Below are 12,848 nucleotides of genomic sequence, written 5' to 3' on the forward strand. Positions count from 1 at the left end.
CTCCAAAGGCAATCACAGCAACAACAAAAATAAATAAATGGGACCTTATTAAATTAAAAAGCCTTTGAACAGCCAAGGAAACTATCAATAGAGCGAACAGACAACCTACAGAATGGGAGAAAATATCTGGATGCTTGACATCTGATAAAGGGCTAGTAACAAGAATCTACAAAAAAACTCAAGTTAATCAGCAAGAAAATATCAAACAACCCCATAAAAAAGTGGGCAAAGTACACAAACAGAAGCTTTTCAAAAGAAGATACACTAATGGCCAATAAACATATGAAAAAACGCTCAAAATCTCTTATCATCAGAGAAATGCAAATCAAAACCACAATCAGATATCACCTAACTCCAGGGAGAATGGCTTTTGTCAAAAAGTCCCAAAACAACAGATGCTAGGGTGGACGTAGAGAGAAAGGAATACTTATACACTGTTGGTGGGACTGCAAGTAGTTCAGCCTCTACGGAAAGTAGTGTGGAGATACTCAAAGAACTCAAATTAGACTTACCATTTGATCCAGCAATCCCACTACTGAGTATTTACGCAAAGGAAAAAAAGACATTTTATAAAAAAGACACTTGCGCTTGAATGTTAATAGCAGCACAATTCACAATCACAAAGATGTGGAAACAACCCAAGTGCCCATCAATACATGAGTGGATTAATAAAATGCGGTATATGTATACCATGGAGTATTACTCAGACATAAAAAAATGGTGAACTCATACCGTTTGTAACAACCTGGATGGAACTGTAGACCATCCTCCTAAATGAAATATCACAAGAATGGAAAAACAAACACCACATGTACTCACCATTAAATTGGAACTAACTGATCAATACTCATGTGCACATATGGTAGTTAAATTCAATGGAAATCAGGAAGGTGGGAAGGGGAGGAGCAGATGGGTAAATTCACACCCAATGGGTACAATGCACACTATCTGGGTGATAGACTTATAACTTTCACTCAAACTGTGCAAAAGTAATTCATGTAACCAAAATATTTATACCCCCATAATATTATGAAATAAAAAAATTCAGATTATAAAATATTAAAGTAGTATCACTAGCCTATTCTAAATACAGTGTTAATATATGATTAATAAACCTCACTTTGTAGTGATTGTTGTTGGATATTACTTCAGGTTCTTGGAAATCACAGTGATAAATGAAGAAAAGACTCTCATACTACATTTTAAACTGATTATCATTTCTGAAATACATATGTATAAATGCAAACTGGCCCCAAATGGATTTTAATAGTTTAGCATCCTACATTCAAATTCCATTAATAAAGAAAGCACTAAGCTTTATCATAGGATAGGTAGAAGAATGAGTAGAAACATTTAGAATATTAATAATAAAAAGTCATAGCATCACTACTGTTGGCATTTTATTAGTTCAAGTGAACTGCAGAATCCTTACTTCCCTTTATATTTTTTACCCTTTCTTACGTACAGTCTAATTTTCATAAACTTTGTTTTACATACATTGAGGAGCACATCAGTGTTAGAATAAATAGTTGAGTATAATTTAGCAAACTCAAAAGGAAAAGTAAAGTCTATTGTATTTATCTATATTTTTGCTCTTTTCTTTGTTCTTTCCTTATGCTACAAGATTCCTTCCTTTATCATTTCCTTTTTGTTTAGACAATTTCTTTTATTTCATCTTATTTTTATTTATTTATTTATTTATTTATTTAGAGACAGGGTCTCGCTCTGTTGCTGGGGCTGGAGTGTAGCGGCATCTTAATAGCTCCCTGCAACCTCAAACTCCTGAGCTCAAGTGATTCTCCTGCCTCAGCCTCCTGAGTAGCTGGGACTATACAGGTGGGCACCACCACACCTGGGCTAATTTTTCTATTTTTTTGTAGACATGGGGTCTCACTTTTGCTCAGGTTCCTCTTGAACTCCTGGCCTGAAGCAATCCTCCTGCCTTGGCCTCCCAGAATGCTAGGATTACAGGCATGAGCCATCACACCTGGCCTAGACAACTTTCTTTAGCCATTCTTTTAGAATAGGTATGCTGTAACAAATTTTCCTAGTTTCCCTTTATCTGAGAACATACTGACTCCCCTCACCCCTCATTCCAGAAGTACATTTTCACTGGATATAGAATTCTGGGTTGACCGGTTTGCCCCACGCACCAGCACTTGTTCCCTGGTCTCCATGGTTTCTGATATAAAAATTCTAATTATTTTCTCCTACAGGTAAAATGTCATTTTTCTCTGGCAGTTTTCAAGAGTTTTAATTTGTCTATAGGGAAGTTTGGCTATGATGTGTGTATTGATCAAGGTCCCCAGAGAAACAGAACCAATAAGATTTGTACAAATATAGACAGAGATTTATTTTAAGGAATTGGCTCATGCGATTATGGAGGCTAGCAAGTTCAAAATCTGAAATAGCTGATGCTGTAATTCAAGTCCAAAAGCAGTCTGTTGGCAGAGTTCCTTCTTGTTTGGGGAAGGTCAAGCTTTGTTCCATTCAGGCCTTGAAAAGATTGGATATTGTCCACCCAATTTATGGAAGGCAACCTGCTTTATTCAAAGTTCACAGATTTCAATGCTAATCTGATGTCCAAAAAAACACCCTCATAGGAACTTCCAGAATAGTGTTTAACCAAATATTCCCCAATCAAGTTGACACACAAAATTAACCATCACAATGTGCCTTGGCATGGATATTTTGTGTGTGTGTTTGGTTTTGTCTATCATATTTGGAGTTCATTCAGCTTCTTGAATATGTAGTTTTATGTCTTCTGCCAAATTTGGGAAATTTTTAGCTATTCTTTCTTTGAATGTTTTTAAGCTCTGCCCTCTTTCTCCTCTTTTTCCAGGACTCCAAAGACATAAATTCTAGTTCTTTTTTTATATGCCCACAGGTTCCTAAATCCCTATTTATTTAAGTCTGTTTTCTCTACACTTTTCAAATTGGGTGATTTCTATTCTACATTTTCAAATCCACTGATTCTTTCCTTATTGGGGAAATAAGGTGGGGTAGCCTTATCACCACTGAACAGTAATGAAAGTTCTGACTCCCATTAAGTATCCCTTGATACGTCCCCAACATGGAAAGGGAGGACTGCCTCATCACCACCAAGTTGGGGTGGAAGTCTAGGGTTCCTACATGATCTACTCTGACACTAGTGAGAAGGAAACTTACTGCTCAGTGTGAATGAAAATCCTGGTTCCCCACTCCACCTTCTTTAATACCACACCCCTGTCAGGAGATGGAAGGGTACCTCATTATAGCATGGTAAGAGTGGAAGTCTAGGTTTCTTCCCCAACCAGCATTTGTTGGCAGGTTTAAGGGTGAGGCTGCAGTTTTTCTATAGTGTTTGATGGGAGTGGAATGGGTATGATCCAATAGTTTTTTGTCTTACTAGGTGGAGGCTTTCATGGACTTTGGCTAGTGAGAGTGGGTATTTCTTGGGGCTTGTATTTTAGATGCCAGTTGGTATTTCTGGGTTACTTCTTTCTCTAGCACCTATGCTGGTGCAAATAAGGTAAAAAGAAAACCCAGGGAACCCACCACATGTAGTTTCTTAGGTCCCAAGAATCCTAGTCAGTCTGCCTTTTTCTTTCTCACCTTCAGGGGCTTATGTCTATTTTATACAAAATGACTAGGGTCTTTGAACTGTACTTAGCAGGAAAAATAGGGAAAGGTATGTCTTCATATTTCTGGAATCAGAAGTTAATACAAAAATAATGCATCTTCCTGTGCGTTTTTTTTTTTAGGTTGTCATTTTTTTTGTTTTACTCCATTTGGTATTTTCTACTTGCTTTTCTAATGAAACCTTTCTTCAAACTCTTCAACAATATCTCAACTCAAGCTGGAAAATAAAAAATGATTGACTACATCTAGTCTAGGATAACCAGAATCTAAAAGCCAAGAATAATGGTGAGATGGTATCAGATTTTTCTATTCCAGTTGCATAATTGAATAAACACCTACAGAAGTGGAAGAGGGAAAAGTGTGAAGCCCTGAAAACTGAAATGTCAAAGAAAGCTACGGTTTGGGGTTCCTTTCCTCCTGAATATGATATGTGTGCACGTGTACCGGTATGTAGGTATAGAATATATATTCCACTGGAAAAAAAGCATTGAATATTTTGTTTAGTCCTGTATCCGCAACAGTTCCTGGCACAAAGAAGACTGTCAATGAATATCTGTTAAATTAAGGAATGAAAAAATCCAAGGAGAATGGTCATAGAACTTTTGTCAGTGATAATAACTAGAGGTATTTTAGTCTCCCTTTGAAATATCTAGTGATTAATGAATCATCCAAAAAATGCATATATATTTCAAAATATTTTGAAAATACTTAAAGCTTAAAAAATATTAATGCAAAGTAACTTGCTGTCTAAAAAAAAGAGAAGCATACTAAAATAATTATCACATGACCATCTCATGCTTGAATCTAGAATGAAAAAATAATAATTTCCTTTCTTATTCCATAATGGGACACAAACCATCAACATTTAAATTATAATGACATCTCACCTATCAGGAAAACACTGCCTTTTTTTCCTACATAAATCATTTATTTTTTTTCCATATTATTGTGAAAGTTGATTCTCAGTATGCTTTTAGAACATTTTGGGTGCAACATTTTACACGGTAAGCAACATATCTGATTATATTTCTCCTCAGAGTACTGCAATATCATTGTGTAAGATGTGGAACTCATCAATAAATCAATATGAACAACTACATGGAATATATTCACACAAAAGTTCACTAATGTAAAAGAATTCATTTATATTATTTGAATATAAGTCAACTATTAATGTAAGTTGTAATATGACAAATTGAATATAACTTTAGGAAAAGACAAGATTCTTAATCCCTTTTAGCAATGCATAAATCTGAAACTTTTAAATCTCTCTTTGAGTGTTAACAATATTAGACAATAGATAAAATGAGTAGCTCTCATCCAAGTGTCTTCAAAATACCATTTGCAAATAATATTAGAAAAGTTTTCACATAGGATTTAAGCCTCCTTACTTGGCAGTACTGAAAGTGATATAAATAAACATGTTTGTAGCAAAGAAAGTATTGTGGAGCTAGAACCACAAAAGAATTTAAAACACCAAATACTAGGCCGAGCACAGTGGCTCACACTTGTAATCCTAGCACTTGGGGAGGCCAAGACAGGAGAATCGCTTGAGGCCAGGAGTTCGAGACCAGCCTGGGCAACAAAGCAAGAGCTCGTCTCTAAAAAAAAAAAAAAATTTAGCTGGGCATGGTGGCATGCAACCATAGTCCTAGCTACTCAGGAGGCTGAGGCAGGAGGATTTTTTAGCCCAGGAATCCGAGGTTACAATGAGCTATAATTAGGCCACCACTGCACTCCAGCCTGGCTGACAGAGCATGACCCTGTCTCTAAAAAAATTAAAAAATAAAAAATAATATATAAATAAATAAAACATCAAATACTGAGCTGTTAAGAAAAAAACATAAGCACACCCACAATAACTATATTTTCTAAACCTTCAATTTAGAACTAATGAATAAAACAAGTAAAATACAAATTTGTGCAAGAATATATCACTTAGAGCACCAGGAGAATTATATAAATCCAAATATAGTTGTCCCTAGTCTCACTATCCAGGGTGGATTGGTTCCAAGACTCCACAGATGCTCAAGTTCCTTATAGGAAATCGTATAGTACTATATTTGTATATAACCTACACACATCCTCCTATATAGTTTAAATTAGCTCTACATTACTTATAATATTTAATAAAATGTAAACGGTATAGAAATAGTTGTAGTGTGTTGTTTTTTAAAATTTGTATTAGTTTTTACTGCTGTATTGTTATTTTTTTCTGAATATTTTCCATTTGTGGTTACAGAAGCTACAGACATGGAGAACCAACTGTACTTTAATTCTTCCCACTCTCAGCCTTAGGGAAAAAAAAGAGGATAGTTCAAAATAAATACTACATATAGGGCTTTTCTTCAACTCAACAACTGTAAAGCTGGTTTTTATTAGAATAAAAATTCTTAACATTATAAAAAGAGCCAATAATCACAGCTATAAAAAACAGAAATTTTTTAAATGACCTTTTTGACAATGAGCACCAGTTACTCTATTGGGTATGGTCACAAAAATGACCTTTCACGTCCCAAGATATATCTAGTAGACTACTTTAATATCTTAAGTTAAAAAAAAAAGGCACTTTTCACTTACATTAAATCTAGATCTACTTGTTTTTCTACTTTTACCCAAATAAGTTCTTAAGAAAGCTTTTGACATTAAATTATAAACTAACTAAAATGACTTTTATCAAGTCTAGTAATGAAGTTTAATCAACAAGAAAAAAATTCTATATTCCCCCTGTAATAGGAAGAATTTTTTTACATTTATTATAATAATGAATACTCAAAAACAAACTCAATGTCTATTTACACATATATGGTTAAATTATGGTACATTTATTCTGTGAAAAACTCCAGAACAATAACCAAAATAGGGTAAGTTTATATGTACTGGCATGAAAATATCTTCAAATCATATTGAGTAAATACAGCAAGAAAAAAATGAGTAAATCGAGTAAGACAACATTTTTGTAAAAGCAAATCAAATCACATACAGGTGAGTGTATATGTATGTAAAGATGGGGAAACATCCTAGGAGAATGTATACCAAACTGCCAGTAGTGGTTCCCTCTGTGGAAAATTGTCTGAATTTTGTTTCAGTAAGAATGTATTCCTCCATTACTTGTGAAAGAAAAAAGATCTAACATGAAATTTAGAGGGGAAAAAAAGACTTTGACATTAAACTGTCAATTAGCTTTAAATGGTTAAATTTATGTAGGAGGCACAGAATCAAAAGAATAGTTTTTTAAATAATTTTAAATTACATCAATTTTACTACGTATCACTGATATTGAGATTTATCATAATTTCTATTATTACTTCAGTGTACACAAATCTATTTATTTTAAAAAAGAAAAAAGGTATAATAGCATTTTTTCAGATTTATATCATGCCTTAATCTTTTTCCCATAAGACAGAGGGACCACAGCAGAGACAAAAATGATAATCTAGCAATGAATTCTATAGTATTTTCTATTTAAACTTCTTCACCTGCTGATATTATATCATCAAATACTCTAAAAGTTTCTCAAATGCAGAGCAATGACTAGCATTACTTTTGTAACCTATCAAGTACAATTTCAATGAACATTTATTGGCCATTGGAAAGGAATTATAAACCAAAATAAGATTATACTATAAATCTATGATTTGTATATGTTTGCACATATCTACGTGTGTAAAATTTTTATTAAATTTATCCAAGGTGTAAAAGAATAAACAATAGACTCTCAAACCTCTACCTTATATTCATCCACAATAATGCTAAGGGCTTCATGACCAGCTTTCCTCATGTCTTCCAATTCTTGTTTATGTTTTTCCTGAAAGAAAAAGGAAACTAAAACCATGATTTGTTCTTCTGTTTTGTTTTCAAAAGCATAAAACCATTGACTTTTGCTTCCATGAATGAGTGAGTAGTTTGTGACACACCAACACTGCAGCTGAAAACAAAAGGAAAAGGTTTTTTTTTTTTTTAAAGTTCTGTTTAAAGCATTGGGAAACACTGAGGCAATGAGGAATTAAAGAGAAACAGGAACTGAAATAGGAAAAACATGCTAAGAGGTAAAATAACACAGGTACTCCATGGTGCTTTCTCTTGGGGCATGTGGCAATTCTTGACCAGGATCAAGAGACAATTGTTACTGCAACAAGCTTTTATGGTTTTCATTAACATTGTCAGGTGTTTCTAATATATTCCAAAGTTTGAGAACCACTGGATTAAGGTGATTAGCCTATAACTCTCCCTGCCTAGGAAAGGACAAGATGAACTATCTTTGGAGGATGTTAACATCCTACAGAGCCTTTCCAGTTTTTCAAATACAATGTTCAGCTTTCAATACAAAATTATCACAGCTAACAAGAGACAAGATGGACCAAACACACACACACACACACACACACACACACACACACTCTCTCTCACTCTCTCTGCAGAAAACAGAAGATAAAAGAAATAGGCTCATGAATGATCCTGATATCAGTTATCAAAGAGTTTCAAATATGTACGTAAAAGTTTTTAATATGTCAAAAAAATAGAAGGGAAATGGAGAAAACGGATTAGTTTTGTCAGAGAACTGGAATCTCTGAAATAGAAATTTTGGATCCGAAAATATGTACTAGTTATAACTCAATAGATGAGGTGAACAGATGAAAGAGCAGAAAACAGGATTAGAGAAAGCAAAAGATAGTGAAAAAATACAAGCTACAGCAAAAAGAGAAAAATATGATGAAAAATACCAAAAAAAAAAAAAAAAACTTTAAAAAGACACACAGGACAGAATAAAAAAATCAAATTGAGATGTAACAGAAGACTCTAAAGAATAATCTAAAAGAAAGCAAAAATAAATAAATAAATAAAAAGGAGAAAAACCCTGAAATTAGTAGTAAGATTATAAAAAATAAAGTGAAAAGAAAATACAAATTTCTAACATCAGGCTTAAATGCAGAACATTACATAAGCTACAAATATTTTTAAAAAGCAAGATATTACCCAATATTATAGCAATAAATATGAAATTTTAGATAACATTTTAAAACTACCAAAAAAACTCCCACAATTTACCAAAAATGAAACAAGAATTATAAAATCTGAATAGTCCTATATGTGTTCAAGAAATTGAGTGCGCGCTAACTAAAAAAACAAACACACACACACACACACACACACACACACACACACACACACACACACACACTACAACTTCTGAGCAAGGAATCTCTAGGCCCAGATGGCTAAACTGGTGAATTTTAACAAACATTTACGAAAGAAGTAACAGAAATCTTCCACAAACTCTTACAGAGAATCGGCAAGAGGAACATTTCCCAGCATATTTAATTAGGTCAACATATCTGTTATACTCAAATCTGCACAGTTATTTAGAAGAAAATAAAATTATGACTATAGAATATAGAAACTAAAATCCTAAACAGAATATTAGCCAATTAAAATCTAGCAACATATAAAGAATACAATCAACCAAATGTGATTTATTACAGGAATGCTATGTTGGTCAGAGTGATGAACCACAAAAACCTACAAAACCCTCCACACAACTCCCTTTCTTCTGCCATTTGCTTGCTGCGTGTCAACACCTAAAATGACAGTAGAAGCCACATGCTGCAACTGGTGCCGCCTGCCTTTGCTAGCCTGGGACTCTGAATGGCTATAAGGAATGACTGCACCATCACTTGAAATCTGAGGGAAAATTAAACTTCAGCTATATTTAGGGTAAAAAATAATGCTAATAATTCCTGTCTCTTTACTGCTACCATTTGTTCTTGTGTCAATTCCATTTATTATACCTTACTGATTCAACAGGTTCTATTTTAGTATTAACATCTAATTCCTCTTTCTGTTATAGACCTTTATCTTGTCTCATTACAGCTAAATCACTATTTACCAAAACTGCCTAATCATAAAGAACCAAGAGGGGTAGATGTTATACACACAAATTTTTGTCAGTATGATTATCAATCTGTGGTTCATGACAGCCATATTTTTAAATATATTTTTCTACTTTGGTAAGATGTTTTAGTTAAAGTTAGATAACATAGTAGCTAAATCCAATTACCTGGTTAAGAAAATTCAGGCATTATACTATACTATAAACAAGCAAGCAAATCATCACTATGAACTCATCACTTTAGAACACCCATTCATGTCAGGTTATGTCACAAATGGTATGGTGACTATTTCATGTAAGAGTCTAGGGAGGACAAAAGTACAAATCCATATGCTAAATATTAGCATAGCATTTTTTATTGCTGTTCAAGATTTTTTAAAGTAAATAGAAATAGATATTCTGACATTTTATGTTTATATCATAGTGGAACATCTTATGCAGTTCTTGGGATGCATATATCCCACCTTCAGGGCCAGTGATATACACTAGTGTTACCCAGAGGGTACTTTATAAAACAGAAAAGTTTACATAAAATAGACTACCATGATCAAACAAATTGTGCAAATTAACAACATATATTCACATACTAAAACTTCTCACAAACCCAGAAGTAAAGCAACCTGTTAAACTTTACTAAAACCAGCATTTTTCAAACTTATCTGATCAAATATTACTTTTCTTTTTTTCTATTGACAATACCTATTACTAACTAATCTCTTTAGAATGGAAGACACTAGCCAGAAAGTTAAAAAAGCTTTTTAAATTAGAGTTAGTCTAAAACAAAGCACATTAACCTAGATCTATTAAGTGAAACTGGGAATATTCTTCTTTGGCCTAATTAATTACATACTGAAGATGAATATACACCATATTTCAATTATAAAGTGTGATCATCCAATATCTATGCTCTGAACAATGACAAGAATCATTAAAAAGTATTATGTGCAATTAAAAGGAGCACACAGAACATAATGTATTAAACAATTAATGTAAAAAGTCTTTTCTTTGAGTCATTTTATCAATGATCAAAATGTTCAATGACATTATCTTTCATTATAACCAAAAGTGGATACTTTACCAATGGCTGTATCTTTTTGCCTTGAAAGAATAGCATGTTAATGCTTTGCATAGAGATGTAGAACATACCAGCTACAGATAAATGCTGGATTATCTGAAATTTTCATTATTGATATAAAGGATTTCTAAAGTCATTTTAAACATTATAACCAAAATTTTGACTGTTATATTCAATATGCACTTGATAAAATTAAAACAAACTTTTCCTGTAAAGATATTCAGTAATATCGACCATAATTCAAGGTAGAAAATGTAGATACTCCAAGTGACATGAAATTTACATTTACTATTAACCTAAAATTTTTACAGATGCCATTATTTTGTACCAAATTTTCTCAGTAAAGATTAAATTTAAATAATTACTACATATCAGACTGTGCTATGCTCTTATAAAAAGATGATAAAAATATGAAAGTTATCATTATTCTGGTAGCACAGAATATTGAGTAATCTGTATATAATGACCTGAAAGTGATAAAGTGTATGAAATGATTTTGTTAATGAAGATTAAAAAATTAATTATTATTACTGGTGCTACTAATATGACATCCGCTACTGCTACTGACACTTTTCAGTAATGAACAGAATACCAAGAGAAAAGATAAGCAAGAAAATACAAGACTTGAACAGCACTATAAACCAAATAGGAGAAACAGACATCTGCAGAACTACTGCCGCAAAACAGCAAAATACACATTCTTCTCAAGTAGACATGAAATACTTTCTGGGATAGACCATAGGTGAGGCCACAAAACAAGTCTAAATAAATGTTAAAATACTGAAATCATACAAAGTATTTTCTTCAACTATAACAGAATGAAATATGAAATAATTTACAGTAGGAAATTGGAAAATTCATAAATATTGCATGTGGAAATTAAACAACAGAATCCTAAAAACCAATGACAAAAAAAAAAAATCACAAGGGAAATTAAACACCTATATTAAGAAAAGAAGAAAAAGCTCTAATCAATAACCTAGGCTTTCACCTTAAGAAACTAGAAAAAGAGCAAACTAAACTCAAAGCATAAGGAAGAATATAACAAAGATTAGAATGAAAAATAACAAAATAAAGAATTTTTTTTAATGGAAAAAATCAAGGAGACCAAAAGTCGGTTCTTTCAAAAAATCCAATATATTGTTAACCTTTTATCTAGACTGACCAAAAATAAAAGAGGGAAGACTCAAGTATTCAAATCAGGAATGAAGGAAAGGATTTACTTATAGACATTAAGAAAGTTAAAAGGATTAAAAGATACTATGAATATTTGTATGCCAAGAAATTAGATAATTAGGTTTTAATGAAAAATTTCCTAGAAATACATAAACTCCCAAAGCTACCTCAAGGAAAAACAGAAAATCCAAATAGACATATAACAAGTAAAGAGATTGAATCAGTAAACAAAAAAACTCCCACAAAGAAGGTTCCAGGACCAATGGCTTCACTGATGAATTCTAACAGGAAAGATTGAGATCAATTCTTCTGGGACTTCTTCTGCAACCTTTTCAACTTCTAATTAATCTTAATTCTATTATCTTAAATACTATCTATATATAACTCTTTGATTCATATCTCCAACCTTGCCATGGCTGATGCCCAGATTTATGTATTTAATTATCTGTTAACATATTTATATAGATATTTAAAAGGAATCTCAAAGTTAACAAGTTTAATGTCAAAATTTTGATTTTCTTCTACCAAAAAAATGCTCAGAAAAAAAAAAAATCTTGAAATCGTCTTTAACTTCTCTCTTTTTTTCCCCTTATAATCCACATGGAATCCTTCAAAAGATCTTGTTGGCTCAATCTTCATTTTTATTTCTTTAAGAAATGCTTAAAGTATACGACTATGTGCCAGGCACTGTTCTAAACCCTTTACAAACATTTATTCATTTAATTTATTTAAACGTATTATACCAATCCCATGACCCATTAGAGCATTCATCATCTCTACTTCTACTTCTCTAGTCCACAACACAATCGTTTCTCACCAGGACTACTACAATAATATCTTTGTGGCTGAGATTCTACTCTTTCTCTAATAAAGCAGCCAGAACAATCCTTTTAAAACTTAAGGGCAATCATGAAGAGTATAAGAAGTAATCTCTAAGATGGCAGGAATTATTCACTGCTGTGTTCATAGCACCTAAAATAGTGCCTGGCACATCGGGTGGTCACAAATATCTGTTGAATAATTAAACATCACGTTATCTGCCCCAAATCCCCACACTGCTTCCATATTTCTGCAAATAAAATCCAA

General features: G+C 32.6%; 1 protein-coding gene across 5 annotated transcripts in view; it reads right to left on the reverse strand.

The window, feature by feature from the left end:
- The window catches only part of CCDC91 (coiled-coil domain containing 91), a 487,635-nt gene that overhangs the window by 367,142 nt on the left and 107,645 nt on the right, over positions 1 to 12,848 (reverse strand). For all 5 annotated transcript variants that reach the window (XM_045554115.1, XM_045554112.1, XM_045554116.1 and 2 more), the window contains one exon: positions 7,352 to 7,429. In XM_045554115.1, coding sequence (XP_045410071.1) covers positions 7,352 to 7,429 — 78 coding nt within the window. The remainder of the gene's footprint in view (positions 1 to 7,351; positions 7,430 to 12,848) is intronic.

This window comes from Lemur catta, chromosome 6, assembly GCF_020740605.2.
Source record: "Lemur catta isolate mLemCat1 chromosome 6, mLemCat1.pri, whole genome shotgun sequence".
In the NCBI taxonomy this organism is placed as follows: domain Eukaryota; kingdom Metazoa; phylum Chordata; class Mammalia; order Primates; family Lemuridae; genus Lemur; species Lemur catta.